The sequence below is a fragment of the Aristolochia californica genome, unplaced genomic scaffold (genome assembly GCF_029961685.1).
Source record: "Aristolochia californica isolate CCGP_79_NKW_82.1479 unplaced genomic scaffold, dmAriCali1.0.hap1 SCAF_16, whole genome shotgun sequence".
Taxonomy (NCBI): domain Eukaryota; kingdom Viridiplantae; phylum Streptophyta; class Magnoliopsida; order Piperales; family Aristolochiaceae; genus Aristolochia; species Aristolochia californica.
In genome coordinates this window covers 6,077,804-6,102,863 of record NW_027181837.1, presented here as the reverse complement: position 1 = coordinate 6,102,863, position 25,060 = coordinate 6,077,804, and the positions used below count along the sequence as shown (strand labels likewise).

Here is a 25,060-nt window from a genome sequence, read left to right as displayed (position 1 = left end):
TTGCCTACCTTAACTTTTGGGTTTAGATTAATATTTCATGCTATATCACTTGCATTAATGTCCTATATCATGTTGTCTCTATCCATTTCATAAAACCATATAAGCATTAAAGAAGATTTTTTCATAACATCTGTCTTTTTGGAGCCACATCTTAGTATGAGATAGGATTCAAAGTTGTTTATTCAAATGGGTCTTAGTTACATACATGAGGTATCCTTGTTTTTCCAAATAGAACCTAGAAAATCCCATGAGTGATTAGGGATGACTTTTGTTGTCATAATAAAATAAAATAAATTTTTTTTTTTCTCATTGACTAATTTTTCATTAGATTGGAAAATTTTCTATTTGATCAAATTTCTTGCAATTGTACTATTTAGGTTTTCTGTCTAAATTTCTGCCTAAGATTAAAAGGAAAAAATTATCATGATATCATCATATAACATTCCCCTATTCACAGTTGCTACTTCATTATTTATCTCCCAAACAAGGAGGCCCATTAAGTGCAGGTGTATGAACCTAAAGAAGAAGCCTCAAAAAGTTCAATTTTGAAGTTGAACGCCAAAAGCAGAAATAACGCACCGCTTTCAACTAAACGATTCAATTCAAAACGCGAAGAGCCGTTGATAGAACGTGGACCTTGGTCTTCGTACTTTAAACAGCCCATAATTGTTCTAACTTTTCCGTCCCCTGAGAATCAAATCCCGAATGCGCCTCTTTTGCCATTTTGAAATGGTGTCGAATCTCGGCCGTTGAATACTCTTCCGCGGCTGCAGTTCAAATCCGGAAGACGACCTCCCTCCTCCTCTGGTCTTCAGCACTCATAGCAGCTGAAGGGCTGAGCTGAAGAACGCCGCGAGGGACAGAGGCGACGAGGCGAGGATCTGTTTTTGTCGTTTCGTATGATTCGTGAAACGCGATTTTTAGAGAGTTTCTATGGTTTGGTGTGTGGTCGTGGGAGATAAGCGAGGGAACATTTGATCGGAAAAGATTTCAGGCTTATCTGGTCTCCGGATCTTGTTTTTCAATTCCTCTTTCTCGTGAGTATTGTTGCTTTATACGTTTAGATCGAAGTTTGCATAGTCATTCTTGATTGCTTTCTTGCGAGATCTTGTTTGTGATTTCTGCGTTTCTCTAGTGACATTTAAAAATGTCGGAGAAAATTCGTGTTTCGTGAGAGTTGAGTTGTGTGAATATCGTACGTAGTATGTGACGTGAATTCGGCTTATTTCCTCTTTGTTTTTCGTTTTAGATCTGATTCACGCATTTGCGCTTGTGTTTTGGCATTTTCTTTTTTGAAGATATTGCTCAAGTCCTTCCATATTTTCTTCAGTCGTAGTTTTTCTCTGCTTGTTTTGTTTTTACTCGGGTTCTTATTTCTTTGATTTATTGGTTTGCTCAGAATGTTGAGGGATTTGAAACTCCTGCGACATAATTCCGGAAAAAATCCTCCCGAAGGAAATGAAAATTTGCCGTCAAGCCAAAGGGATTCTTCGTTGGTTCCAATAGTGTTAGACCCTGCCAGGACTCCTCTCAACGCCATTCTTGAGTCATCACAGATCCCAAAGTCTGAAGCAGAGCACGAACCAGGTCTTCGTAGCAAGGCTGATAGGACCCCTGCAAGAAATAAACGCATGATTTCTGATCCTCGTGCGCCATTTCGCACACCGGATAAACCAGGTGTTAGTTCCCATGCGTCAATGCCTGTCAAGAGTAGGTTTGGTTGGGGACAGAAGAATGAAACCAGCTCAAGTGGCGATGAAATCCGTGATGAAGTCGCTCATGGCACAAGCCATTTTCCGCTTTCGGGTCGAGGTGCTGCCACTGGAAACTGGAGTTTTAAGGGTACCCCTCGTGTGGTTCGCACACCAGGGAAGGCATCATCTGTCTATTCGGAGAGCAGTTCAACGCAGAGCACTCCTACTAAAAGCGTGACCAAGCCTCAAAGTGCAGCGTTTGGACAGTCAAACGGCTCTCGTCCTCCGGTAAATGGTGGGAACCGTGCTGGGAATTTTGCCTTGATGTCCAGAGGTATTTCTGGCCCATGCGTTTCATCTACAGCTGTTAACACGGTAGAAGTTCCTCACTTCGAGCTCAGAGAAGATCCATCCTTCTGGATGGACAACAATGTACAGGCAAGCAACTTTTGGCCTCATCAAAAGAATACTGGAGATCATTTCAATCCTCCATGTATGCTTGCATCTTTCATTAGATGATCTCTGTTTCCAGAAGAAAAGGGAAGCGCTTGGAATTCAATTTGTGGATAATGCTTCTTTCTGTTGATTTTTTTTCTAGGTCTTAATTCGTGTTCGCCCTCTCAATAGCACGGAGCAGAGCTCACATGGTTACAGTAGATGCATGAAGCAGGACAGCGCTCAGACAGTTACCTGGATTGGGCAACCAGAGACCCGTTTTAGATTTGACCATGTGGCATGTGAAACAATAAATCAGGTGCGGGCAAAAACTGTGGAAAGAAAAAGATTGTGGCTAGCTGTTTGAGTCTGACCTGATATTTGAGAATTTTCTGCTCAGGAGACTCTATTTAGAGTGGCTGGTCTCCCAATGGTTGAGAACTGTTTGTCTGGATACAACAGCTGCATGTTTGCATACGGCCAGGTAACTTGTCCTCTTCCTTGCACACGAAGTGGCTTAGAATTTTCTTAAATTTGAGCCGAGAGCTTATGCTTTACTCAAAATTGTCTAACACCATATCCTCCTAATTTGCAAATGAACCTTGTAACTTCTGTAGACAGGAAGTGGGAAAACTTACACTATGCTTGGGGAAATCGAAGAGTTGGAGGTTAGGCAAAATCCTGACCGTGGAATGACCCCACGCATCTTCGAGTTCTTGTTTGCAAGAATCAAAGCGGTATCCTTTAGTTAACTTGGTTCAATCCTGATGCTCCATTTATGCACGACATGTAATATATCATAAGTATCACTTTTCTCAAAATGCAGGAAGAGGAAAGCAGAAGGGATGAAAGACTGAAATACAGTTGCAAGTGTTCTTTCTTAGAGATATACAATGAACAAATTACAGATCTTCTTGAACCTTTATCCACAAATCTTCTTGTAAAATTTCTAATCTCGTTTTCATATCTTTCTTTTAATTTTCTGTTTGCTTACTGTTAACGTATAGGTATGATACAATCATTTTTTTTTTTTTCTGATTTGCAGCTGAGAGAGGATATTAGAAAGGGTGTCTATGTTGAAAACCTTACTGAACTTGAAGTAGAATCTGTCAGAGATATTCTGAGACTTCTGAAACAGGTCTTTTCTTTTAGACATCCACTGCAGCCCTAGAATCATCCATGAGGTTATTCTCTCTCATGCATCATCCATTTCCTGCAGGGTGCTGCAAATAGAAAAGTAGCAGCAACAAACATGAATCGAGAGAGCAGCCGCTCACATAGTGTCTTCACATGTGTGGTTGAGAGCAGGTGGGAAAAGGATTCTACAACAAACTTGCGATATGCAAGATTAAACCTGGTAGATCTTGCTGGTTCAGAAAGGTATGATCTTGATGCTAGGAGTAGTGTGTGATTTTTTTTTAAATTTTGTATTTTTTAACTGGGGATACAGTTGGTCACTTTTCAACTGGAAAGCAACTTTGCATACCATTTTATTATAACTGACTTTCTTCATTTAAAGTTCCTCTTTCAAAATATTTTTTAGCCTGCTTCAAGCTTCTATCACCAGCATTTTAACAGACAATATATTCAAAACAGGCAGAAAACATCAGGAGCTGAAGGAGAGCGCTTAAAGGAAGCAGCTAACATCAATAAGTCTTTATCAACATTAGGGTAAATCTTACAATCCATAAAGGGAGCTACCTTTTATAAAACCTGTTTGAGGTGTTTGTGTTTAAGCTGTCTTTGACTCTTTGCTGTTTTTTTTTTTTGTTTTTTGGACTCACAGCCATGTAATAATGGTCCTGGTTGATTTGGCACAAGGAAAGCAAAAACATGTTCCCTACAGAGATTCAAGGCTAACATTTCTTCTTCAGGTTGTTGTCAAATCCTGACTTCTTTTTTCTCACCCCTTTTCTAACTTAACCACCTCCCTACTTACACACACACACTCTCCAAGAAAAAAAAATCCTAAAACTTTAAAATTTATACCAGGACTCTCTTGGTGGAAATTCCAAAACAATGATCATAGCGAATGTCAGTCCTTCTATCTGGTATGTGTTGCTTTTGTTCTAATTCACTGTTTTCTGAATTGCAATGTGTATCTGTATATCAGCCAATTTGTATCTGATTAGAACCTCCTCAATATGGTTTCCAAAGAACGTGGATTTTTGGTTGGGTACTAGAGATGATACCTTCCCCCAAAATAGAAAATCCTCTTTTCCTTCGATTACTATTTTTTCTTCTTAATTATATCTATTTTGTTTATTTAATTCCTTCCTTCTATATTCACATGTGAGCTTCCTTTCTTGCTAACCTTTAAATCATATCTAACCCTGCTAATGGATCTGCAGTTCTGCAGCAGAAACACTAAGCACCCTCAGATTTGCTCAGCGTGCAAAACTTATTCAAAATAACGTATGCTTCAAGATAGCTTTTTAGTGATTTCTTTCCCTGTAGATTTTTCTTTTGTCCTTATGGAATCAATTTGGACTGCACTTAGCTAGTAGTACAATCTATTTATGTCTGTATAATTATTTTTTTGATATTCAAGGCTGTTATAAATGAAGATGCATCAGGAGATGTAACTGCATTGCAGCACCAGATATGCCTTTTGAAGGTAACCATATCCGATTTTTCATATGATTAAGTATACCTAAAAATGCTCTATTCAAATGTTGGGATTTTGAAACAGGAGGAACTCTCCCTTCTCAAGCGCCAAAACGTGTCAAGGTCTTTGTCCTTCCGTTCTGCAATCCTGGAAGACACTGAGAATGAAGGAAGTGCTGCAGTTCCTGAGGAGAAGACATTTGAAATGGATCACAATCTTAGTCATGGTCTACTTGGATCTGAATCTTCAGGCACTATAAGAGTTTCAACCAAACAGGTTTTCAAACTATTGCACTGTTTTAGGACTTAGCGCTGGATCCAGTTGGGTTTCCTTGTGAAAAATAGAGTAGAAATGAGGAATAATTTTCATACTTCTGCAACTTTTTACTTGGTATTTTTCTGTTTATCAGTTGAAATCTTTGGAAAGCATACTAGCTGGTGCATTAAGAAGAGAGCAAATGGCAGACACTAATGTTAACCAACAGCAAGCTGAAATTGAGCAACTCAATCATTTGGTACTTTTTAGTATCTTGAACCATCACTTAAAAAACTTTTGGTCAATTCTGATAGTTTTAAATTAAATTTTGTTTGAAATTTCCACATGTTTGAAGGTTCGGCAGAGAGAAGAGGACACTCGATGCACCAAAATGATGCTGAAGTTCCGTGAGGATAAGATTCGGAGAATGGAGTCTCTTGTGGATGGTTTGTTGCCACCAGATTCGTATTTAACAGAGCAGAATAATGCCCTATCAGAAGAAATTAAGCTACTTCAATCACGGATTGAGAAAAACCCTGAAGTAACTGTGTTTGCATTGGAAAATATAAGGCTTCTAGAACAACTTAGAAGGTAAACAATACAATATTATCTCCTGATTTTACTGGATGCAAAATTGTGCAGAGTCAGTGTACTTAAACAATGAATGTGTAACAGGTCTCAGGACTACTATGAAGAGGGGGAGAGAGAAATCCTTTTATCAGAGTTATCTCAACTCAGGGATCAGGTCTCTACCAACCACAGAGAGTTACAAGCTATGTAAATTGTGAAGCAGTACTAATCGGAAACTCTTTTTGCAGTTCGTTGCACTCCTTGATGGAAAATCTGTTGAGGATAAGCATCTGGTGATGTGTATGGAGCCTCAGGTACTGTTTTAGTGACACTGCTATTTAATTATCTTTTGATTGCCATTGTTATACCACAAGATTGTTTTTTGTGTCCTTTATCCATGATAAAATTCATCTTATTGAGTGCAGGAGATTTTAAATTTGCAGCCAGATGCAACTAATAAAGAGAAGGATCCTTTGTTCCTTGAGGTTTATTCCATAATAATTTGGATATGCATAAAAATTAATTACTATACAAGTTTTGACCAACTTTTCTTTGTATGACGATCATTATTTTGGATGTTTTAGTTGGAAAAAACTCACGAGGAGCTGGATGAGTGTCAGTGCAACCTAGACTCATCTCTAGAACTTAATGCAAAACTCACTAGGTAAAATGCATTTGCTTTTCACAAATCTGAGGTTCATAATCTTATCTGTGGTGCTTCTCACTCATGAATATGAGCCTTTTTTTGCTTCTTTTCACAGGGAACTGAATAATTTGAATTCTCAACTGAACAATCTTAAATCTATGTATGCTGGTCAAGATGCTCATGACCAAAAGGTACACACCCAAATACTTTCAAACTTGCTTGGCTCAGGAATGACTCTGTCGAGGTTTATGGAGGTTAATATCATTCTTGTTAGTTGCTCTTTAAATCTCCAAATTCTCATGACATGTTTGGATGAAAACATTCTAGGAGTCACATTTAGCACTGCCATCTAGACAAGCCCAGGTTCATTTGCTTGGAGCAGTCATCCATCAGGATGAAGAGTGGAAAAATGAAGTTAATATGAAACATGCTGAAGAAATAACGAATTTGCAGTTGGAATTGGATATACTGAAGGTCATTCTTGATGAAGAGAGATCTTTTCGTCATGAGGTAGAAGAAAGGTCTGTTCAATTGCACAAGGACCTAGAGGTGAAAAAAAATGAGTTGATTGATGCAAAATGTGTGATTGAAGCTCTTGAATCTCAACAAATTTTATCAAGCAATGAGTTGGAGGAAGTGAGAGACACCAACAGCCAATATCTGGAGCTTTTGAGGAGACAAGATGCAGAGCTGAAATCTTCAGATAGCAAGGATTCACCATTGCAAGCAAAATTGAAGCAAATGCAAGCTTCCCTTGAAAAAGCCAGGAGACTGAACTCAAGATACCAAGTGGACCAAGCATCTCATAATTCACAAGAGGTAGAAATGGATGAAGTTCGGTGTCAGGTTGAGGCTGAAACTGCTGAGGTGATTGTTAGCCTGCAAGAGGAGCTGGCCACCCTTCAGCAGCAGGTGGATCAAAGCAACATGAAAGAGTTGGAGACAAAACAGGAAAACAAACAGCTGAGAGAACTAGTTGAGGAGAGAAATGTCGAGTATAAATTATTAACTGAAGAGTGGGAAAGATTAGCATGTGAGGTTTCTGAAGCACTTGGTGAAGGACACTTGGCACTTGAAGAGGCATCAGATCAGGTTGCTTTTATTGTTGATTCATTCCCTCAGAGAAGGACTTGGGTTGGAGAACAGCTAGGAAGATTGGTGAGAGTTATCTCTGAAAAGGAGTTGTTTATTGAGGAACTACAATCAAGTTTGGAGGATGCATACAAGATGAGAGATGATCTAGATTGGAAGTTGAGGTCTCTAAGAGGTGCCACACTGGCTATAACTGAAGGACAGCAGCAAGAGAACTCCGAGAGAGAAGAGCAAATTATCCTGTTGAAATCAGAAGTAAGTGAAAAGAAGTCAATCATAATTGAGTTGGAAAAACAGATTAAAGTGGTGGAAGATCAAACTAGGAATGCAGAGGTTCGTGCAACTGTTGCATTCATGATTGTAAACAGACTGTCTGAACTAAATTCAACTTGCTTGGAGGGTTTGAAGAAGGAAAATGTTGAGCGAGTTGAAGCTCTAAAACAGAAACTAGGAGAGGCTGAAGGTGAGGCTGCTGTACTAAATGCCAAATTAGCTGAGGAGCGGAAATATGTCCATGCAATAGAAACTAAGATCTCAGATGATATTTTGAGAACTAAAGAGAGAGTAGAGGATTTTAAAATGAGTGTCTGCATGCTGAGTTCATGTATGACTGAGTATATGGAAGAGGTTGAAGGGCCTGACAAACAGGTGAAACCAGAAAATGAGAACCTTCGAGAATATGTTGATGATGGTGTTCAAGGTCCGGTAAGCTGATGTTTCTCTCCTCCGTGAGTCCTTTAAAGTCCTTATCATTTATTTTTGGGCATGAACTATAACTGGATGATGTTGGTGTATTTGACTAAACTGCTTGCAGAACGGTGCTGGAATAACTCAATGTTTGAAGAAGGAAGTGTCTCCAATGATGTTAGAAGATGCATCTGATCGAGATGCTGCAATTATTCTTCTGAGGAAGGAAATAGAGTCGGCCATTGAAAGTCTAAGAGGAGTGCAAGCCCAAATGGCTAAGTTACTGGATGAGAAAGAGGAGATTAGAAAATCTGTGAAGCAAAGTTGCAAAAGCCTGGAGTGTCTCCCAGAGCAAGTCATTAAATTACAATCCGATATGGATGTACTAGACAAAGAATACCAATTCCGGGCTCTGGAATTAGCCCAGAAGCTTCAAATAATTGAGGAAATGGCAACAGAAGAAAAGAAGGTAAAAGTTAGGTTGCTGCCTCTTTTATTTAATATGGGATTTATTTAACGTGTCTATTGGATAGTCAGATAATTTGTAACAGTCTCTGTGGTATCTTTCGCAGGTGCTTGAGTCTGACCTGAGTTTGGCACAGACTGCTGAGGCAAAGAAAAATGCTGAGAATCTGACCCTCCTTGCAAAACTTGAGTTAGCTCAAGCTGCAATGGAAGAAGCAGATACTATGGTAAATGCTCTGATGACAGAAAATGAAGCAACCAAAGATAAGATAGAGAGACTCAAGGAAAAAGAAGCATTGTTAACAATTGAAAGAGATTACTTGATGAATGAGGTCCAAAATTTGCAGTCTTCTAACAATCAAAAGATACAGCAATATGAATGCCTAGAAAAGCAGTTCGAAACAAATTTGACTGAATCTGAGGATCTTGTTCGGGCTTTGGAGGATCATCTAGAGCAAATGGCGACCTTGTTCATGGAAGAATCTAAATCAGTTGTTCTTGAAATTCAGGGCCTTAAGTCTCAGCTGATGTGCTCTATTAATTTGATGAGGGCATCATTGGAGGATATCTGGTCTGAGATTATTGGGAAAGACTGTGCCATCTCTATCCTTCACCTTTGTCACATGGGAGTTCTATTGGAGACAGTGACTGGGTTGAATGTAGAGAATGGCTTACTTCATCATGGGCTTGCTGAATCCAGATTTGTTATAGCTGATCTGAGACAGCATAATTGCAGGGCAAAAAGGGAGCTTGAAATGTGTAGTGTGCTCAAGGGCAAGCTCCTGGCTGACATCAAGAGAAACTTTCACCGAGTCACAAAAAAAGAAGAGGAAACAGGAAAAATTATTGCTAAAATCAGCTTATTTGAGAAAAAGATTTTGGATTTACAGAGGCAAGAAGAATCTATGTTAGGTTTGTCAAATTCTATGGGGTATGAACTTGCTGCTCTAATGAAAGAGATGGACTGGAACAACAAAAATGTTTTAGGTGCTCGGTTTGAGCAGGAGAGGTTGATGAGAGAAAGAGAGAACATGTTCAAGAAGAAAATAGGCAAAGAGCTCGCTGTGCTACTTGATGTATGTAGTGTGAATTCATATGATTCAAAAGACGAGTTTGAAGATTTTGAGGATCTGATAAAACGCCACACTGAGCTTGTCCTGATAGATATGGCTGCTAAAGATTTTGAGTTGCTTATTTTTGAATCAGAATACAGGCAGAGGCTATTAGAACTAAGAAAAAAAACTGTTCATTTAGTCAATCTGGAAAGCAACCATGATAAATTGAGAGGAATCTTCCACAATTTAGTTAGAGACATAGTTCTTGATAAGGTAGCTGAAGAATTAAGAATAGAGGAGTCAATTGAAGCAGACCATGAATCTGCTCTCTTAAACAAAGAAGTTGAGAAATGCCAGGCAAGAATTGCTAAGATGGATGAAGACAAGAGAACATATGAACTAGAAATTCACTCCTTGAAGGAATATGTTGATGATCTACAACCATATTTAAATAGCCGAAGTTCTGAATTGGATCGGCTTGAACACATCATGGAAACTAATAAGAGATTATCAATCCAGGTCGAAATCCTTCAGAATGAAAATAAAAAACATATTGATGATTTGCAACGAAAGGAGTCATCTTTAGAGTCTTGTTCTTCTTGTATCTTGAAACTTGAAGCTGAACTGAAGATTAAAAATGAAGAACTAAGTGATATGCAATCTTCCAATTCTATCATCCTTACTGGTCTGGAAACAAAAAACCAAGACATGGCAATCCTTGAAGAAAAACTGAGTTCTGTTGAGAAGGAAAATGACAAGCTTAAGCTCAAGGTGGAGGAACTTAAGGCAGAAAATTCCAGAGTCATCAACGATATATGTGGGAAGGAGTCAGAGTTTGAATTATCTTCAAGCCACTTAGAGAAGAAACTTGGTTGCTTAGAGGCTAGTGTAGTTACTCTTCGGTCTGATCTGGAAATAAAAAGCTCGAGATTGGAGCAAACTGAACATTCTCATGCTGTTGTTTCTAAGGAGAATGAGTATTTGCTAAATGAGCTTCAGTTCATCCAGCACAGGAATGATAAACTGTTCAGTACCCTAAATGATAATGCTAAGTGTTGTTCCAGTTCATTTGAGGCTGTGGCTTTGACCCAGAGCAGAATACTTAATATGGTGCTAGAGGATGACAAAAGTAGTACACTTTTGGATAAAATGTTTGAAGAGATATGCGAGTTTAACAAATGGGCACGAAGGTTTATTGTTGAGTATGAATGTCTGGAGAACTCTGTCAAAGAACTTATATCTGAGAATTTGTCCCTCCAGGTTGAGCTGGAGAGAAAAGAAGACATCATAAAGGGCTTGTCATTTGATATGAGTCTTCTGCAGGAGTCAGCTTCTAATGCAAAGGACCAAAAGGATGAGTTCAAAGAAATGGTGGCTACATTAGAATACATAGAAGATGAACTCGACATAAAATCAAATGAGCTTGATGAGGCTCTGTCAAATGGCCAAAAACTGGAATCTGTGCTTCAGGAGAAAACGAATGCTATTGCTGACCTTGAGTTGGAACTTGTTAGAGTACAGGAGTCATTGCAACTGATTTTACTTGAAAACACTGAAACGAAATCTCAAATGGAAGATCTCCTCGTAGCTAAAAGCTCAATTGAAGAAGAGTTGGAAGACAAAAATAAAATAGCTGAGAGGTTAGAAGTGCAGATTCTACAGATGGCTGCTTCACTTGGTCAAATGAGTGAGCTCAGTGAGGGCCTTAAGAGTGATTTGAGCAAAGTTACCCATGAAAGGGACAGCCTTGAGGCTGATGTCCTTACATTAAAAGACCAACTGGAAATTGCACAGAGCCTTGCTGAAGAAAATGAAGCAATTGCAGCTGAAACTAGACAGGTGTACAGTTAATTTCAGTTCAATTTTGAATTTCAATTTCATATTTTTATTCTGATATTTTATTTTGTTTTTCTTGATGCAACTGCAGATGGCAGAAGTGAGCAAGACATATGCTGTTGACAAGGAAGAAGAGGTAAAGCTACTTGAGAAGTCTGTGGAAGAGCTGGAATGCACCATAAATATATTGGAAAATAAGGTAAATTTTATGCATTAAATGCCTGAACCCTCTTGACTATTAATGCATCAGCATTTTACATGGTCTTGAATTTCTTTGCATTAGGTGGAAATTGTTAAAGGGGAAGCCGAGAGACAGAGGTTGCTAAGAGAGGAGCTAGAAATAGAACTTCAGGCAGTCAAGCATCAGATGCTCAATGTTGATTCAAATGACTTTACAAGGTTAGAGTTAAACCATGCAAACCATTGTTTAAAACTTTTCTTCTCACTAAATATATGCACTAACCATTTTCTGCTATTGCTCAGACAAACTGACGAGGTGATTGGAGACTTTGAAGAAGCTGAAAAGAAGGTAAAATGTCTTGAGAAGGATGTCATGGAGAAGGATGCAGAGGTATGATTATCTGCAACCATCATGGTACATCAAGATTGACATTTTGCTAATTAAAGCAAGTTTATGGGACTTAAATTTGGTACTGGCTGCAGATTGCTCAATGCAAGGCACACATCTCTGAGCTGAACGTGTATGCAGAGGCACAAGCACATGAATATAAACAGAAGGTGTAGGAATATTGCAGAATTTTATTTACTTTAATTTGTTTTTCCACATTTCTTACTCATGGGGGCCTCATAACAGTTTAAAGCATTGGAAGCAATGGTACAACAAGTCAAATCAGAACCTGCTGGTTCCTCTCATGTTGCAAATTCAACTACAAACAAGCCTGAGAAAAATGCAGCAAAATCCAAAGGTTCCGGTTCTCCGTTCAAATGCATTGGATTGGGTTTGGCACATCAAATGAATTCTGAGAAGGATGAGGATTTGACAGCTGCAAGACAAAGGATTGCAGAGCTTGAGGCATTAGTTGCAAGTCAGCAAAAGGAGGTAAAGCCAAATATCTTACTGAAATTGAGTAAACTCTAAAACTATCTAAGTAAAGATGTTGAAACCAGTCTGATTGCGTGTTCACAGATATTTATGCTGAACACAAGATTAGCAGCTGCAGAGAGCATGACACATGATGTCATTCGGGATTTACTGGGGGTTAGGCTGGAAATGACTAATTGTGCAGTAAGCTGACAAATATTTCTTCAACTTGCTGTTGCCGTTAATTCTCCATAGTACATAGTTTTCTTTTGTTGAATTTATGGAAAAGATAAATACTTTATTAATTTATTGTAATCAGAGTACATGAACCCCTCTTTATAATAGAGGAAAATAGTAGAGTCCAATTACAATTAAACTACCCTTATCCTAATTACACCTAAACTCTAACACTTAAAGATAAATCCTAGTATAATTAAATAACTCAACATAAATAGAAGACTAACATAACTAAAACACCTTTAAACGGAAACTCTTTTGTGAGACCTTATTTCATAATAATTTTGGCTCTGTAAGATTTCTTATTGTAAGAGTCATGTAAGACTCTTCTATATTTTCCCTTCAACACCTTCTTCTCTTTTTCTCCTGCCTTCACTTTTCATTAGTTAAACTTGATAATTCGATATTTAATAATGTCAGTCTCTGTTAAACCATCAGCATGTGGAGAAGATAGAAGGGAAGGTACGCCTCCAAAGTGAAGAATCTGTAAGCAACCTCTCATCTTTTCATATTAATTAGATCTTATGAAATTATTTTTGGCTTTTAAATAGTTTACAACATGCAGGATGAGGTTGTGAAGCTGAGACAGCAACTCAATGAGTTTATTGAAGAACGTCAACGGTACACTATTCTCAGTCAAGTCTATATAGGCTTACTTTGCATCTAATCTATTACGTTCCCTTAACTAAGGATGCTTCTATTTTTAAAGCTGGCTCGAAGTGATCAATTGCAAGCATGCAGAAATGGTTGCCTCGCAAGTTGCATTAGAAAAGCTTCGACAGCAAGATCAATTCCTTACAACAGAAAATGAGACATTAAAGGTAGAAGGCTTAATTTGTTTCTAATTTGTTCTGGAAGGGATAAATTGTTTCTAGCTTAGCTACTCTTAAGAGGTTATAAACTTTTGTAGGTGGAAAACAGAAGCCATAAGAAGAGAGTCAAGGAGCTTGAAGACGAAGTTAAGAAGCTGTCAGGCCAGCAAAATCTGCAGCAGAGAATTCATCATCACGCCAAAATTAAGGCATCATCTGAAAACATCTCTCCTTTCCCCGTTGAGCTCACCTTCCAGATAAGAAAAAGCTACTTGAACATAACATTTTGAAATTGATTGTTCACAACCAATTTGTGTGATAGCAGGAACAGAATAACTTGTTGAGAACCCAGAATGATGATCTTAGCGGCAAGTTACGCAGAAGTGAGTCAACTCTTTCTCGTGTGAAAGAAGAACTGGCTCGCTATCGATCTTCCAGTGGGAAGGATCCTTATATTGACATCGACGAGGAGCAAAGACTGAGAAACCAATTAGAAGTCAGTAACTGATGAAAAGTTCTACTTGGCTTAAAATAATTGCTTAAAGCTTAAATGAGTGACTGATATAGTCTCGTATTTTTTTTTTTCAGAATAAGGAAGAAGACAGAGTTCAGCTGGCGCAGAAATTAGTAGGCTTGTGTACCAACGTTTTGAAGGTAGAAGCAGAACATTTTCCTTACAAACTATCATCTGCATCTTCTACCCATATTTGATCGTATGACTAAATGCACGAACGAATGGTGCCTCAGGCTGCGGGAATAACTCGGCCAGTGTCAGAAATAACCCCCTCAGTAGCAGAGGAAGCGCTCCTCCAGCTAAGCGATCGGGTTAACTCATCTGAAAGGGAATTGCAGGATTTGAGGTTCAAGGTGAACAGTGTAGCAGAAAATTTCAGAGCAGAAAAATGAAAAAAACATTGTCGTTTACACTGAGAAAGCTTTTATTTTTCTGCAGAGTAAAATCTCCAGCGAGAAGAGGCGATTGTCCGAGCTTAGGCAACAGTCTTCACCATCAAGTAGTACAAGAACAAATGACAATTGTCCGACGCCGAGAAGATTGTCGGAGGCTCCTCTTTCCCCTCTAAGTCGTTGAGGTTGGGAATTGTTAGCGTGTATATAGATACGGACGCTTGTCCATGATTCTTTGTATTTGTAATTGTAATGTTCCTCCTGTATCAAGGAATGAAAATAGAAAATTGTCCATCTCTTCTCGAATCTCTAAAGTTAGTTTTTTTGGCTCGAGAAGTATCGTTTCGAGATTAGATGCCAGCATAAATGCTTTGTTCCTGATTAAGATTCCATTGGCATTTGTTCCTTATTAAGATTCCATTGGCATTTGTTCCTTATTAAGATTCCATTGACAAAAAGGAAGAGAAGAGAGAGAATATTGTTATGCTTAATTGATTAAGAGCTTAAAAGAGACACTATGAGATACTGTTACAAAGCGTTTTTTCTCTTTGGCTATTACTAGGCTTGATTCTTTATAAATGGTTACGAGTGTTTTTTGGAAGGGAGGAGAGAACTGAGAGGGGTTTTATTTTATTTTGTGTAGTTTGTCACAGTAATAAGTTTACATGTGACGTTACAAGTGCACATAGCGGAGCTCCATCCCCCTAAAGTTCGAACAGTTGCTTATCGTGGACTTATTCGAAGGTGTCCTTGGGTAGTGGAGCATTTTCTCTCGAGGGTGCTTACTACTGTTGCGGAAAAATGTCTTCGATTTCTCCTGCTCTGCCGCTTCTCCCTTCGAAGGCCATAGCTCAAAAAGAAACTTTCCATTTTCTTCGATGTTTCAACGTAAGGGGTTTTCCTATATTTGCTCTGTTCCAAGCTCCTGCATTTTTGTCTAATGCTCTTGGAGTTTTTTTTTGAGTTCTTAAGGAAAATCGTTTTATTTGGTCTCATTTTATTTGTGTTTTTTTGAGCTGGGGAGGAGGTATGCTGCATCCACTTTTGAGCTTGCCATGGAATCTATTATTGTTATCTCAATTGATGGTCTTGCGGATTGTGTCAATAACTACCTTGAGTTTCTTAACAAATGACTTTGTTCTGCTCTTTTTTTCACTGATTTTTTCATGTCCTATCAATTGCTAAGATCTTTCTAAAAGTTAGTTGGGCTTGATTACTTTGTGAAAGGTACAAAACAAAGTAATCTTAAGAATCCTTTGGCAGAGTTTGCCCCGGCCTGCTAAGAGCTTTCCCTGGGATATAGCATCTGGGTATTTTCTAGTAATTATCTTTGAGCTTATTTCTTCCGCTGTCAAATACTTAAACTTTACAATTGTTTTACTGTGCTTATGATCGGAATTACTGATCTACTCTGCGGGCTTGCTATTGCTGGGTTTTTAAATGGCGTAGCTTTAGATGTGGCCCTAGATCTCAAGGTGAAGAAGACTCTTGTAGCTCATATTTAACATTAGTATTTTGAATCTTTACCTCAAAGTAAATGTAATGGCATAGGGTGTAACATGAATGGAAAGTGATTCTTAACCTATCCCCCCACCCAGCGAGCTTGTTGTAGCTAGGTTTTTAAATGACACAGCTTTAGATGTGGCCCCAGGTCTCAAGGTGAAGAAGAAAATCCTTTAGCTCCTACTTAACTTTAGTGTGTTGAAGCTCTATCTCAGAGATAATGTGATGGTATAAGGTATACATCCATTCTGGTCCATGATTTGAGCTCATTGAACTTGTTGAGCTTTTTTCCTACTGATTTGCATAGTGTTTTTCCATTGGTCTTCACTTCATCTTTTGCAACTCATATGGTGAATCATGAATAAATTATTCTGGCATCAAGGGACTTTTTGAGTTGAGATCAAGTGTATACTCCATATGCCTGCTAGACGTATGCTGAAAATGATGTGGACATTGGGGACGATAAATCTGATGCCACCACATGTTAACTCAGTGAACTCCTTTATTTATTTGACGTGGTCTGTGTACCAGTTAGGAGGTTTCCCCTGGCATTTGGTCTTGATGGCACTGTCAAACTGCTCAATCTGCCAGGCTAATACTATCTGTATATGAGTCTGCATTTTATTTCCTCACTTTGCTAATGGTGGATTGGGAAGGACACTGATTTACCTTTTTGTTGTATTGAAGACCTTGAGAGAGTTCTAAGTTTGACTTGGGAATGTATGTAGATAACGAGTCTGGAATGTAGCGTTGATATTGTCTTGGAAGATGATTAGGGAAAGTTGTATTTTTTGTTTTCCATCTATATGAATTTAGACCATTCACTCATGTAACTAGAGCAGAAATAGGCCTAGAAAAGAGTTTATTCCTTTGTTATCTGTGTTTTGAAGAACTTATTAGGGTTAGCTATCTGGAGCCAAGGAATAGATCTGGTATTGCGTAGATATTTTTGAACGGATGAGTATGAAAATTTCTCTTCTGTGTCTGCTATATGTTTGTTTTGCTAGATGATAGCAACTTATTGTGTTTCATGGAGTTGAAATGGCCGCCTCATAAAAAGCCCTCTTCCTCTAGATCTACTGCTAGTATGTTGTATTCCAACCCACTTGCTGTAAATGATCTGCAAGGGCAGCCTCCGTTTCTCTATTGTGCCCCTTACGCCCTATTTGAAGATTTCTGAGAAGATTAGAACTAAGAATAAGCTTTTCATACAGCGAATTCAGGTCGATGGCTGGATTCATTTGACTCCTCCTTGCTTCTAGCTCTGACATCACAGACTAACCTGCTCTGTTATGATCAAAATCATATCCCGTTCTTACATGTAACCCATGCCCCAATTCTCTGTTATCTGAAATCCAGAGTATTTAGTTGAAGGTATCTCTCCATTTGCAAAATGAGACGCTTCGGCTTTCAGCATTTGATTCCCAATTTCTTGTTTGAATGTTTTCAACATTCCGTGCTACATTACTCTGTTAAACTGTGTGAATACTTTTTCCAAATGTTAGAATGGTGCAAGAATTGGGAAGCCTAACAGAGGAAATGAAAGCATGGCACGATTTAGGTTCTGCATTGCTGCATCTCCACAAAATTTACAGTTTCCAAAGGCAAAGACAGAGAAATCAGAGAAAACTATTCGAATCGGTGTGCTTGGAGCAAGTGGTTACACTGGCTCTGAGGTATTTTTTTCTCGATTTTACCTGTTTATTATAAAGTTAACATCAACATGTCATTGAACTTGTCAGAGTATGAAAACATGCTGTGTTGATCGGTGGGAAGCTGATTTAGATTTTTTTGTTTTTTGTAATACTTGTGTCATCTGATGATGTGTATTTTTCAGATTGTGCGATTGTTGGCCAATCACCCAAACTTTGAGATTACGCTGATGACAGCTGACAGGAAAGCTGGCCAATCAATTGGATCAGTGTTCCCTCACTTGATCACACAGGTTTGGCCTTTTATGTTGATTGGTTTTTATGTCTGCTCTTCCTTGTGTATCATCTACTATTTTCTTTGTTCTGGAAATCTGAAGTGTTAGAGCTTGATTATCAGCAAGAGCGAAGTTACTCTGTTAATCTTCTGTGGAATTCATATACTGTGAACTACTTTACAGAAATGTGGTGGCTTAAATACTGTTGGTTTGCAGGACTTGCCCAAAATGGTTGCTATTAAAGATGCAGACTTTTCAAATGTAGATGCTGTATTTTGTTGCTTGCCCCATGGAACAACACAGGCAAAATTTCTGTTGATCTATTGTTGACAGTTCTATATGTGCAAGAGAAACTGTTCTCCTCATGTTTTATTCTATTTACCCCTTTATTCATTATTGTATTGAAATTACTGAAACACTACTCCCTGAACAAGTCACAAACTAGTTCAATGAACTGAATCTGGTTGGTTTGTCCTCCTTCTCCAGGAAATCATCAAAGGCCTTCCAACAAGACTGAAGATAGTCGATCTCTCTGCAGTATGCTTTGGGTTCACCTTTTAGTACTAAATGATGTTGTTTTGATTATTTTAAGTTCAAAAGCTTTTGAGAATATTTCCTGTATGTATACAAAGTGAGAACATCTGTTTTTTATGTAGGACTTTCGCCTTCGTGATATTGTAGAATATGAAGAATGGTATGGTCAGCCTCATAGGGCACCGGATTTGCAGGTCAGCTATTGCTATTGTGAATACCTTGAGGAAATATCAATTGTTTCCTGCCTCTTTTTATTTTTATTTCAATTTTTTTTGGGATTGGGGCTTGGGATGTAAAATTTGTGGCTATATTCCAGAGTTGTAATTACCCAGAATCTTTTGTTGCCAAAGTCATTCGGGTTTTATGCTGCTTGATAATGGTGATGGCTGTGGATTTAGAAAGAAGCTGTATATGGTTTGACGGAGATCTCACGAGAAGAAATCCGCAGTGCTAGGCTCGTTGCAAATCCAGGTTGCTATCCTACATCCATTCAATTGCCTCTCATTCCCTTGATTAAGGTTTGGATGTACTACTTTTCTTTAGTTATTTAAGCTATTATATGAGTATAGCTTTTGAAACCTTCTCATTATGATTGGATGACGTGAACTGTTAAAACTATTTCAATCTGGAGGACAGTATATTTCATAGCAGCTGTTTGGTACTTACCACCTACAAACTTTGCATGCAGGCTCGACTCATAGAACTGAGAAATATTATCATTGATTCTAAATCTGGTGTCAGTGGAGCAGGTTAGATTGGAGCTGTTTCATGCTCATTGTCATCAAATTCTGGAATATGCATGATGGTCCGATCATTTTGGGCAGTTTTTAACCTTATGAAAAATTTCAGGACGTGGAGCCAAAGAAGCAAATCTTTACACTGAAGTAGCCGAAGGAATACATTCTTATGGAGTTACAAGACATCGTCATGGTATTGTGTTGCATCTAGTTCTTAACTTCTTCAACTTTTATTTCATCAAACATTCTTGAAGATACTGACAATGTTCATTCAATTGTTCAGTACCCGAAATTGAGCAAGGTCTCACTGATGCATCACATGCTAAAGTAATGGTCAGTTTCACTCCTCATCTGATGCCAATGGTAAGGAATATAATCCTTTCTTCCTTCACAGTCATTTGAGATGTAATTTTTTTGCCACTTCACAATAACAATCTTGGAGTCTTATGTGGACTAACTCAGGTTATGTATTTTCTGCTTTGCAGAGTCGTGGCATGCAATCAACAATTTATGTAGAAATGACTCCTGGGGTGACAGTTGAGGATCTTTACCAACAATTAAGAACTTGTTACGAGGTAATAAATATCCTGGTCAGGAGCTTTTCTGTGCTCCTTAAGCATGAAACTGTAAACGTTCATGATGTAGTAAAGCCCTCCTACATCTTTAACTAGGACTTGCTCTGTTGTTTCTTACGAATATCCTTTTTACTCATGTTGGCAATGGTCTTAAACCGGTTTCATTTCATACTTTCTAATATGATCCTGTTTGTAACAAAGGATCCTACATTTGTTTCTAAAGAAGATTAAAGAAAATCAAGTTAGGAGAAGTCAAAAGGGTCATAAAGATCAAACTTGTCACTTGCTTTTTAATTTCTCTATTCTGTTTTTGACATTTGAGAGTGAACACATCTTGTTTTAGTGTGAGAAATGGTATGCCCAGTAGAGTCTTCTCCAACACTCGAAAAATGGCTACTCCCACCGCTTGACTCATGTGACTGAGTCCCGTCTTTATTTGCTTATGTGCATCCTTCACTGTGGCGCTCCAGTCTTATATTTCATTGCCCTCTGTTTCTTTTGTTTTTATTTGACAAAAAATTTCTGTGAATCAGGATGAAGAATTTGTTATTTTGTTGGAGAAAGGAGTTGTACCCCACACTCGAAATGTCCGAGGATCCAATTACTGTTTCATGAATGTTTATCCTGATAGAATTCCTGGAAGAGCAATCATTATATCTGTCGTAAGTGAACAAAATGGTACTCTTATATTTTCATCAACTTTATTCATCTAATTTACCATCTTCTGTGTGTGACAAGCACAAACTCATAATGGTGCAGATCGATAATCTTGTGAAAGGAGCTTCTGGTCAAGCGCTTCAGAACATTAATTTGATGATGGGTTTTCCAGAAAGCACAGGGTTGCTTTACCAACCTTTGTTTCCCTAATGTTCTTCATTTTGGTCCCAGAGTGATTTTGAGCTGAAGATCATTTCTGTTTCCAGCCGTTACATAAGTAGATTACTGAAATAAATTATAAGGTCTGTTACACCACAAAAGACAAATAAAACCTAGGCCCTGTGAGTCTTTTTGTATCAGTGTATCAGGGATGCTGGTGTAGTTGTATTTTATCCAGAGCATGCTGCTGGTTGAATTTTGTCTTTAGGAAAACTTGAAGGATATGACAAGATATATCATTTTATTCTGAAGGCAAGCGTCTATGCAGAATAGGAAAGGGGGCTCCTTAAAAATGAGGGATTGGAGGGAAACTTCCTCTCTAACAAGGGAGTTGGCAATGTAATCTGCTGATCTTATGATATGAACCTAAGAAAAAACAAAATCAGCAGAGTCAAGAGCCTCATGAGAAAGACTTCAAAGACACCAAGGAGGAAACTTCTTGCTCTACTGGTTAATTACTACCAGCGAATATCCCTCAGCAATGAGGTGAACATGCAACTTCTCTTTGAAAATTTGCAGATCATAAACGAGCGGCTCCCATGTAGTCCATTATTATGGGGAGGAAGGCTTTGGAAATGATAACTCAGCCACCTACTCCCACTTGTCCTTCGCACCATTACCAGGTTCCAGGTTCCAGGAGAAGGGGCTTCCATTACCGAAAAGATCAGGGAATTGGGGTCTGAGAGCAGTCCTACCTATCCATATGTCATGCCAGAATTTCACGGTGTCTCTGTGCTCAACGAGGCAGCTGAATTGATGACCTTATATGTTGTTTGAATGGGAGTAATGTATACCAGTAACTCAAAGTGGTCTTCTTTAATTGAAGTAATAAAAAACTCTAAATGGGCCTGTTGGAAAGGCCTAGTGTGACCCACTATGGCCCACTAAACTAATAATTGGGCCGGGTCTCATGGCAGTTCCACAATAAATTCTTATCCTTCGGCCAGCTGCAGTCATGGAGGACCGGTTAAAATATCTTGTTGGGTAGAAGGTGCATTTTCTCTGGAGGGATTACCAGTGCTGCAAACACAATGTCTACTATTTCTTAGAAGTTTTAAAGTAAGGGCTTTTCCTATATTTTCTCTGTTCCTCGTTCTTGCATTCCTTTTCTTTTCTAGTGCTCTTTTGGTTCATTTTTGAATTCTTTAGGAAAAAATGTGGTGTTTCTTTTGCTTACAGGGGCTCTCACCATCCCCACAAATTCATTCTGGTCAACTTGTGGCGATCAATGGAAACCATAAGAAGCCTCTGGCATTGTTTGCTCTAGCCTGTTAAGATCTTTCCATGGGAGCATTTGGGCATTTTGTAGAGATTATCTTGGAACTTATTTCTTTAGCTATCGAGTACTTATGTGTACCACTGCTAGCACTTTCCTCACTGAGTGAGCTCTCTTGCCGTGCTCATGAACGAAAACTGATTCTTATGCCTAGTTGCTGGGATCTTAAACAACACAGATTTAAATGTGGTTCCAGATCTCAAGGTGAAGAAGAAAATCTTTCAGTTCCTACTTAACATTTATGTGTTGAAGCTTTACCTCAAAGTTGATATGATGACAGAGGTTATACATCCATCCTAATCCTTGATTTGAACTCTTTGAGCTTTTCTCCTATTGATTTACATGGTTCTTTTCCAATTCTCGTCCCTTCATCACATGGGGATCATGGATATAATATTCTGGCATCAGGTGTGTACCCCATTTGCCTGCTTCATGTATGATGAAATTAACATGGACACGGGGGTTGGAAAATCCAGTGCCATTACATGTTAACCGAGTGAACTCCTGTATTTATTGGAAGTGGTCTGTGTACCTGGTTGGAGGTTTCCCTTGGTATTTGCTCTTGATGGCTGTTTTCTTTGCACTGCTCAAACTGCCAGGTCCATATCATCCATATTGGCCTCGCATTTTTGTTCCTCATTTTGGTAATGGTGAACTATTGGGGAATATGGTTTACCTTTTTTGTGGAATAGAGAGCTCAAAAGAGTTCAAAGTTGGACTTGGGAACATTTATAAAGGATTATGAGTCCAAGAAGTAGTGTTGATATTGTCTTGAAAGATGACTAGAGAAGGTAGTACTTTTTATTTTACATCTTTATGAACTCAGATCATTCCCTCATGTAACTGGAACATAAATAAGCACAGAAAAGAGTTCATTCCTTTATTATATATGTCCTGAAGAGTTTGTTCAGGTTACCTATCTGAAGTCAAGGAAGAGATCTGCTAATGCTTAGATATGGTTGAAAGGGTTAGTATAGAGATTTGGAACTCTTTTCCGAGTCTGCTAAATGTCTGCTTGCCAGACAATAGTAAATTGTGTTTCATGGAATTGAAATGAGTGCCTTCCGAAAACCTCTATCTAAAGTCCTACTTCTATTTTGTCATATTCCAATTCATTTGATCAAAATGATCTGCTTTGTCAAACCTCTGTTTATTTCTTGTATCCTTTACTGCCCCAATTCGAAACTCTCTGTGAATATTACAAGAGTAGCTCATTATGAATCAAGTCGAAGTAGATGGTTGATGTTTTTAAACTTCCTCTTGGAATGATAAAGCAAGTTAATTTTCCAGCCATAATTTCCACCTCCTTTCTTCTAGGTCTGATAAACATTCAAATTAGAGTTCTTTCATGCACTATTCTGCTGTTTTCTTTTAGAATAAATCCTTGCCAGAAGCATGCTTTGGTTATGTTTACTCGGATGGTATCAGAACATGTTTTCTATTGGAATATCTTTAGTTTACAGCCATTATACAAATTTATCGGAGACAATGGCATCGTCTGTCTTACCATATCGACACAAGTGATTGGAAATTTGAGGAATACCAGAATAACAGAAAAGGAAATAGTGTTTTTTTGCGTTTCTTCTGTTAGACTCAACTGTTATTGTATGAGCTGATTGACTTTCCAACAAAACAAAAGGAGAAACTACGCAAATGAGAGTTTTATTTTGTAGTTAATTGTATTCACATGACAAGAGATGTTTGTGTCAACTATCTGCATTTATCAACTATATGCAACTGTCTCTGTTTCTCATGGAGCATATTTGTGAAAATTCTTGTTGTACTCTTGTAAATCCAGATTGAACTTTGTAAAGTCCATTGCGATCATGCTTTGAACTTCAAATGCATTTGCACGCCACCCTTGTTTTGATTCTCAGCTTTCTACCTTCATGCCTGAAGGCCATAAGAAAATTATGAGAAGGTCACTGAAAAAAAGAGAAACGGGGGATCTGAAATTCACTTTTCAGTGGATATGCAATCATAATCATTTTGAAGTAGTAGTTTCCTCATTTATCAAGTTAATTTTGCCTCAGGGAAGCAATAAGCATTGCCTTGCTTAATTTGCATTGGGGAGATGGAGACCATTGTCTTCTGATGTCAAGAGTGGATAGAAGTGGCCCCTCCTCGTGTTTTTCTTGTTGGCATGAGTTGTTGAGAGGAGGAATTCTTCCGTAAAATCAAGAGAAAGAAGTCCTTGTGGAAATGTTGTTGTAATTCTATGAATGAATAAGAATGTTGTAAATGAAACATTAGTATATGGCAGTTGTAACATGGTATTATTTTGAATTGTAAAAGCCAGCAGTAACGGCTTTATATTATTTGAAAATGTGAGATAATGCATGTCATCTATCAAAAGGGAGACATATCAAACTTACATATTACGTAACGTGGAAACGCCTTTGGGTGAGTGGAGTGAGTGGAGAATATTGTTATTGTTTCTTTTGCTGGTCAAAACCATGGACATGAAGCACCATTATCAGTTTCTTATCCCAAAAGAGAAGAAAGAGACAGGCCAGTTGTTAAGCTCAAGCCGCTCCAATAATGATCACAGTGCCTCCTCCTCCATGAATTCATGAACCGCAATAAACCATGCACAGTATGAGATCAAATTCGGCCACATAATCCCTCCTCTCAATCACATTTTAAAGAGCTATATATATTGTCTTTGTTTGATCCAAAAGGATCAAATATGACAAAAACCAAGATCATTTTACTCTTTTTTTTTTTTTTTTTTTCTTAGTCCTAATAAAAACAAAAGGCACATACATAAGAGCTCTAAAGGTGATTTTTTGGGAGCCAAGACACAATTAGAGAGGCTTTTTAATGGATCAAACGAATGATGCTTTAGTCTAGAACATAATATGATTAGCACTCATCTCTACCCTCTTGTGGGGATGATGGGAGGGAGCATCTCACACGCTTGGAATTTAGCCCTAATCATAGAAAGCAGCAGAAAGCGTGGGGGCGTGGGGAGGAGATATGACTGTGACATTTTTTTTATTTTCTATAAACTCTTCTCTCCTTGTCGTTTAATGGAAATGGTAGGACCCCTTTTATTATTCCTTGGACTCACCAACGACCCACTGGGGGATTTTTTTATTTTTTTTTTTCATTTTTTTAGTGTTGATGACGTAGAATTACACCTACAAAGGACTCACCTGATTCTTCTCATAAATCTCACCTCAGATTTGCTCATGTCACATTGTGAATAGGATGGGTTAGGGGCTATTCCTACTTCCCTTATGCCTCCTCTCCTTTGTCATACTTTTTTTCCTTCTACGTTTTGACAATG

The 25,060-nt window shown here is 38.3% G+C and overlaps 3 protein-coding genes across 6 annotated transcripts; all 3 read left to right on the top strand.

Annotated features, from left to right (window-relative positions):
- The first annotated feature begins 912 nt into the window (after positions 1 to 912).
- Positions 913 to 14,697, top strand: LOC137952764 (kinesin-like protein KIN-12D). Of its 3 annotated transcripts, none has more exons than XM_068799825.1 (38): positions 913 to 1,037; positions 1,400 to 2,132; positions 2,293 to 2,448; positions 2,530 to 2,613; positions 2,747 to 2,866; positions 2,956 to 3,069; positions 3,175 to 3,267; positions 3,349 to 3,509; positions 3,726 to 3,800; positions 3,916 to 4,003; positions 4,122 to 4,180; positions 4,481 to 4,544; positions 4,681 to 4,746; positions 4,822 to 5,013; positions 5,147 to 5,251; positions 5,348 to 5,583; positions 5,668 to 5,737; positions 5,811 to 5,876; positions 5,988 to 6,047; positions 6,147 to 6,226; positions 6,324 to 6,399; positions 6,536 to 8,005; positions 8,115 to 8,456; positions 8,560 to 11,346; positions 11,435 to 11,542; positions 11,627 to 11,742; positions 11,827 to 11,914; positions 12,007 to 12,081; positions 12,158 to 12,403; positions 12,491 to 12,589; positions 13,061 to 13,108; positions 13,188 to 13,243; positions 13,332 to 13,443; positions 13,533 to 13,643; positions 13,760 to 13,930; positions 14,023 to 14,088; positions 14,182 to 14,301; positions 14,387 to 14,697. In XM_068799825.1, the coding sequence occupies exons 2-38, from the start codon at positions 1,401 to 1,403 to the stop codon at positions 14,522 to 14,524; spliced, it is 8,850 nt and encodes a 2,949-aa protein (XP_068655926.1). In that variant the 5' UTR covers positions 913 to 1,037; position 1,400; the 3' UTR covers positions 14,525 to 14,697. The 3 variants fall into 3 exon arrangements, with proteins under 3 accessions (XP_068655926.1, XP_068655925.1, XP_068655924.1); XM_068799824.1 differs by having other exon boundaries at positions 13,043 to 13,108; XM_068799823.1 differs by having other exon boundaries at positions 11,627 to 11,914; positions 13,043 to 13,108.
- A 347-nt stretch (positions 14,698 to 15,044) lies between these two features.
- Positions 15,045 to 24,112, top strand: LOC137953278 (probable N-acetyl-gamma-glutamyl-phosphate reductase, chloroplastic). 2 transcript variants are annotated; one of them, XM_068800601.1, is made up of 13 exons: positions 15,045 to 15,228; positions 17,349 to 17,519; positions 17,681 to 17,788; positions 17,987 to 18,073; positions 18,257 to 18,307; positions 18,427 to 18,498; positions 18,703 to 18,822; positions 18,993 to 19,053; positions 19,154 to 19,234; positions 19,325 to 19,404; positions 19,527 to 19,616; positions 20,150 to 20,278; positions 23,802 to 24,112. In XM_068800601.1, exons 1-13 carry the CDS (start codon positions 15,142 to 15,144, stop codon positions 23,826 to 23,828), a joined length of 1,164 nt encoding a protein of 387 aa, XP_068656702.1. In that variant the 5' UTR covers positions 15,045 to 15,141; the 3' UTR covers positions 23,829 to 24,112. The 2 variants fall into 2 exon arrangements, with proteins under 2 accessions (XP_068656702.1, XP_068656701.1); XM_068800600.1 differs by lacking the exon at positions 23,802 to 24,112 and adding an exon at positions 20,376 to 20,743 and having other exon boundaries at positions 15,047 to 15,228.
- On the top strand, positions 20,835 to 22,669 carry LOC137953460 (uncharacterized). Its single transcript, XM_068800875.1, has 3 exons — positions 20,835 to 21,551; positions 21,672 to 21,992; positions 22,163 to 22,669. Exons 2-3 carry the CDS (start codon positions 21,777 to 21,779, stop codon positions 22,511 to 22,513), a joined length of 567 nt encoding a protein of 188 aa, XP_068656976.1. The 5' UTR covers positions 20,835 to 21,551; positions 21,672 to 21,776; the 3' UTR covers positions 22,514 to 22,669.
- Positions 24,113 to 25,060: the final 948 nt, after the last annotated feature.